Source organism: Herpailurus yagouaroundi, unplaced genomic scaffold (genome assembly GCF_014898765.1).
Source record: "Herpailurus yagouaroundi ecotype Mexico unplaced genomic scaffold, PumYag 189, whole genome shotgun sequence".
Taxonomy (NCBI): Eukaryota; Metazoa; Chordata; class Mammalia; order Carnivora; family Felidae; genus Herpailurus; species Herpailurus yagouaroundi.
The window spans coordinates 14595217-14601218 of NW_024412420.1; the positions used below are offsets into that span (position 1 = coordinate 14595217).

Consider the following 6002-nt stretch of genomic DNA (forward strand, 5'->3'; position numbering starts at 1 on the left):
TTGGCCCGAGTTCCTCCGTTTCCCTGGCCTGCCCCACCCTCACCCATACCCGTGCCCCCTCCTTGCCCCGCAGGACGGGCCTACAGGGGGTCCCCTCCCCTCACCCCCTGCACCCCCCGGCTGGGGGAGCTGGCTCTGCCCTGCCCTCCTTGCCCCGGGGTTGGGGTCTCATCCCCCCAGAGCCCGCTGGTGCACCTGTTACTGTTGGACTTTCCACTGAGATCTACTGGATAAAGAATAAAGTTATATTTATTCTACACATGCCTCAGAGTCTCACTGCCTCGCTGCCTTCTCTTGGTGTGTGGGCAGGGACTGGGGATGGGGGCCAGGTAGGAGCACCAGGGGGCAAGCTGCCTTCGGAGCCTGCCTTGCTGTGCTGGGGTCTTTGGTGGAGCAAGATAGGCCTGCCCTTGGGAAGCCCTCTGTCTAGGGGTCCACACAGCCCGTGTCAGGGAGCTCCAGTCTGAAGGTGGGGAGGGCAGAGGAGAGACGGTTCCCACCTGCAGGGAGTCCCCAGTTTGAGGGAGGAAGCCAGCCCCAGTTCTCTGGCAATCTCAGTCTGAAGGAGGAAGCCAGCTCCTGCCTGCAGAGTCCTGAGCCCCTGGAAGCCAGAGGTTGGGTCTGAGGGTAAGTGGCAGAGGAGCTCTAATTTGCACTTGACCTTCAGAGGTGGCAGTTGGCATGGGCACTTGGGTCAGGAGCTCCTGGCAAGCTAACAAGAACATAGATTCGGATGGAAGATTAGAAAACTAGTCCATCCATCCCTGTGTGTCCAAGAAGGACTGTCCTGCCCTCCCCTGCCTACCCCTAAAGTCACTCTGTAGGCAGGAGGCACAGAGGACAGGTTGCAAGAGACCATGGATGCTCCTGGTTGAGAGGATCAAGTGTGGCAGTCCTGTAGGATCATCAGAGACCAAGTTTGTCCACGCTTCACACTCTGCACATCAAGGCCCAGAGAGAGCAGTGCCCTTGCCCAGGATCACAGCGAATTCACGGCTGATGGGGGACCAGTACTCAGGGCTCCCACCTCTCACCCAGAGGTCTTTCCTGGAATCTTGCCCCCAAAGAAGCATCGAGCACTGAGGTCTGAGGGTTCCAGGGAGGTGGCAGTGGAAGCTGTGTCTGGGGTGGGTTAGGGCCCCTGGACAGGAAGAGATTCCTGGGCAGAAAGAGTTCCTTCCGTGGGAGTCTGCCTGCCATTTCTACTTTAGCCACCAGGTGGCGGCAGCCCCCTACTTATCTGGCCATCTGGGCCGTCACCGTGCACGTGGAGGCCAAGGTTCTCTTCCTCCAGCAAATATTTTCTAACATTTTCTTCATGAATCTGACAGAAGTTTAACATAACATACCTATCCACGTGATTTACAAAAATCACTATGCTATCACGCTGTATTGTAAAGGAGAAATGAAGGGGAAGGACTATGAATTTCAGTACGTTAATACTTGGACACAACTGCATAGCAGGTAGAACATTGTCCTTCGATTCCTTCTACTTTTTTTTCTTCTGTAAAGTTTTTATTTATTTTGAGACAGAGATAGCAAGCGGGGGAAGGGCAAAGAACGTGGAAGACAGAATCCCAAGCAGGCTCCACGGTGCCAATGCAGAGCCGGAAGCAGAGCTTGAACTCACGAACCGTGAGATCATGACCTGAGCCAAAGTCAGATGCTTAACTGAGCCACCCAAGCGCCCTAAGAAGCCCAGGAAACTTAAAGAGTATGAGTAATGTTGAAATAAAAGCTGCCAATGTATAATAAAACCACACACACACACACACACACACACAAAATCCCCAACCACAACCCTAAGGTTTTACTTGTGAAACAGAATCAGGTTTTGGGCTCAGGTAGTTATGGAGAGGCTTTTCACTATGTGACCATCCAGTGGGTCATTCTAAAGTCATGTGTGAAATTTCTTTTCTCTCTCCCTTTTTTTAAAAAGTAATCTCTACACCCAACTTGGGGCTCTAAGTCACAACCTCCAAGTCACAATCTTGAAATCAGGGGTGACTGGGTGGTTTCGTTGGTTGAGCGTCCGACTTTGGCACAGGTCATCATCTCACAGTTCGTGAGTTCAAGCTTTGCCTCAGGTTCTCTGCTGTCAGCACCGATCTCTCTGCACCTCCCCCATGCTCTCTCTCCCTCTCTCTCTCCCCTTCCCCCACTTGTGCACACGAGCAAGCTCTCTCTCAAAAATAAATGAACATTAAAAAAAAAAAACCCAAATCAAGAGTCACATGCTCTAACTGAGGCAGCCAGGTGCCCCCACGTGTGGTGCGTGTTGTAGGAGGGCATCTTGGCATTTCTAGCCCCTGACTACCAAATGCCAACAGGATTGCCTTCATTTTGACAACTGTAGCAGTGGCCCCACATTTATAAAATGCCCGCTTGGAGTTGTATCTTTGATGCTGGGGCTTGAGGTTGTCCTCAGGGGCTCACAGTTCAGCTATGGCACAAGTGACATTTTGGGCCCAGGGATTCTTTTGTCGTGAGGGGCTGTCCTGTGCATTGTAGGGTTTTAGTAGCATCCTTGGCTTCTGCCCCTAGATGCTAGTTGCACCTTCCCCCCAGCTGTGACAAACTAATATGTCTGCAGACATTGCCAAATGTCCCCTGGGGGGAGAAACTGCCCCCAGGTGAGAACCCCTGCTGTGGGGTCTGATCCTTGCTGACATGTGCTTTGCACCGTCAGGGAGACTGACTGAAGGATGCTGACTGGGGTACAAGCTGGGAAAAGCTGTGACTAAGTCTTGGGTCTATGGGAGCTCAGGGCATTTAACCAGGCCTGGGACAAATTTCAGAAGGCTTCCTGGAAGAGGTGTCCCAGGTCCCAGCTAAATTAGGTGTAAGGGAAGGAGTTAGCCAGCTGGGACACAGAGGTGATAAATAGCTTCATGTGACCAGAAACTGTCACCAGCTCTGTGCTTTAACCATTTTGGTTGGAATGTTGGAAGAAATGAGTTGGAGAGGCTGGGATGGGCTCAGGCTAGGGCCGGTTCAGGAGCTGGACTTGACCGAGAAGGCAATGGGAGTGAAGGATCTCAAGCCAGCGAGTGAACCATTTGGACTGGAATTGCAGGGAGCAGAGAAGCTGTGGGAGCAATTCCGGCCACTGGTGACAAGGCTGACCCTGGTCAGTGCCTGGAGGGATGAGAGTGGTAGAGGGAGGAAATGCTTCGGTGGTAAAATGGGACTAGGTGGTTGACAGGACATGGGAGGTGGGCAGAAGACAGCCTTCGGCAGTAGTGGGTGCAGGTGGCCTGGGTGGATGGAGATACCAGTACTTAGAGGGGAACTAAGGCAGTTGGGTTGCATTTGAGGTGTTGGTGACCACACTCCCATCCCTCATTCCACTCCAGCCACAATGGCCTCCTTGCTGGCCTCAAACACCCCAGCATATTCCTGCCTCAGGGCCTTTGCACTTGCCAGCCCCTCCACCAGGAATGCTCTTCCCAGAGCCAGCTTCATGGCTAGCTCTTTGCTACATTCTGTTCCAGTGTCACTCCTCAGGGATAGTCACTGTCTGCCCTTACTCTGAGCGATATCTGGCGGTATGTGCTATATTTATTGCCTGCTTTGTAAGCTTCATGAGGGCAGGTTTTGTTGCCCACTGGAGCCCAACATCTGGGTCTGCTCTGTTCAGTACAGCAGTCACTAGCCGTACATGGTGACTGAGTCCAGAAATGTGGCTGGTCCAAATCCAGATGTGCTCCAAGCATAAAATATACACAGATTTCAAAGACTTAGTAAAAAAAAAAAAAAAAAAAAAAAGAATATAAAATATCTCCTTAATGCTTTTTTCATATTGATGACGTGTTGAAATAGTATTTTGGATATGCTGGGTTAAATAAAATATATTATTAAAATTAATTTCATGTGTTTCCTTTTACTTTTTAATGTGGCTAATGGAATATCTGAAATTACACATGTGGCTCACATCCTATTTCTATTGAACGGTGCTGATCTCGAACGTAGTCTGGCATATAGTATGTGCTCAACAAATATTTCTTGAACGAATACATCCGGAGAACAGCTGTGTATCCACATTTGAGTTTGTTGGAGATCCAGGCTTTGCACACCTGACTGATCAACATCAGAGAGACACTATTGCACACCGTGAGCAAGGATAAGTGCTTGGGCCTCTGGGAAGCCTTGGGTTCCTTATCAACATATTTTACTAAGCACGACTCTGGGTCCATTGGTGGAGGAGCAAGTAATGCCAATCAGCAGAAGTGCTCTGTCTGGAGAAGCAAGGGTGCCGTGGTCATCTAGCTCTGACTTGGGGGTGGGGGCCATTAGGAAAAGGATCTATTTATTTCCAAATGAGACTGAAAGGCAGGTAGGTATTAGCTAGGGTGGGGAGGGGGGTGCTGCAGAAAGAGGCTGCTCCAGGCAAAGAAACAGCACGTTCAAACATCTGGAAGGAAATTGGTCACTGTGTAGGAAGAGAAAAGTCAGTATGGTTAGGAAGCCCGTGCAGCAGGGGTGAAGCAGGGCCAGGAGAGGGCAAGACTTCAGAAGGCTCATTCAGGTGCTTGACTTACCCTGATGACAGGGAGCCCCTGGGGGCCTAAGTAGGAGGACTATTTAGAAAGACCCCTCTGGCTGCTGTGTGCAGTGCAGGCAGGGGTTTCCAGGAAGAAGAGCGCAAGGAAAGGAGGACAAAGAGGGAAGGGCCAAGGACGCAGGAGGAAATCAGGCAGAGCGGGTCGCAGCAGCCTGCTCAGGGGGGTTGAACGAAGTCCAGGGTGCAGTCACATGGTGGCCCCTGGATGTCACTTAGGGCCTGGGTGATCTTACAGAGAGCAGCCCCACTGGGGTGGAGAGGGAGGAAGACAGATGGGGACAGAGAAGAGACAGGAGCAGGACCAGAGGTGGCCATGTAGGTGGCTCTTTATACTCTCAGAGGAGAGAAGAGGGTGGTGGCTACAAGGAAATGCAGGGCCAGGGCACGTTTCAGGGCAGCTTTCTTTTGAGGTCGGCAGGGACTTAGCCGAGTTTATGGACTGGGGGGGGGGGGGGGGCACCCCCGCGGGGGGGGGGGGTGAATCTAGAAAAGAGTCCTGCCCTCTGACCCTACGGCCAACCCCTACTCTACCTCCACCAAAGGGAGGGTTTGGCCACTGCCCAGGCCACAAGGCTGAGTGTGGGTGGTATCCACAAGCCCTACCGCACTGAGGCCTGCCCAGCGTGAAGGGGCGCCTGCCTCCTCTCCCTGTGGGCTCGGTCAAGAGGGGGACCTTCCTGCAACGCCCCTGCAGGTAGGGAGGGAGCCAGTGTGGCTGCTGCCGGCACTGAGTCCTGACCACCCACCCGGTACATATCAGAGATCTCTCTCTGTCTCTCATACACACATGCACACGCGGCTCACACAGGGCATGCAGATGCCTGCACAGACGCAGACCTACAGGGAATACACACGCACACACAGAGAGCCCACATAGGATGTACACACACACGTACACACACGGCTCACGTGCACGCACGCAAAGAGCTCACACAGGTTTTACATGTGCATGTGCACACGCAGCTCATACCACACATATGTGCGGTGTGTGGCCACAAACAGGGAGCTCACACAGAGGCCAGGCCTCAGCCCCAACAAGGAGAGGCCCTCGGGAGGCTGGTATCACAAATACTTTTTCTGGGCACCACCTGCACCTCCCCTTCCGGCTCTGCGGTGCCCTCCTCCTGTGCACGTTCTCTCAGCCCCAGGCCTCCCCCCTGCCACCTGGATCAGGGCAACAAGGACCTGCCACAGTTCAATCTACGGGGCCCCCACGCAACCGAGCGCACTCGGGAAGTGCTGCGGACGCTGCAGGGCAGGGTCCCGGGGACAGTTCTCCGGGAAGCACCCGCGGCCCGCCTCTAGATGGCCAGGTCCTGGCGGACCGTGGCCAGGGACGCCTTGCTGTGGCCGCTGCCGCCCTCGCTGTCGCTGGCCGGCGCCGGGTGCGGGTAGGCGGGGGCGCGCGCGGTGTCGGGGCGCGCGCGGTGGCGGCGGC

General features: G+C 53.7%; 1 protein-coding gene across 1 annotated transcript in view; it reads right to left on the bottom strand.

Moving 5' to 3' along the window:
* Positions 1-3862: 3862 nt before the first annotated feature.
* GJD3 (gap junction protein delta 3) overlaps positions 3863-6002 on the bottom strand; it is a 3192-nt gene continuing 1052 nt past the window's right edge. The window contains exon 2 of the mRNA XM_040497453.1: positions 3863-6002. Coding sequence (XP_040353387.1) covers positions 5866-6002 — 137 coding nt within the window. The 3' untranslated portion in view covers positions 3863-5865.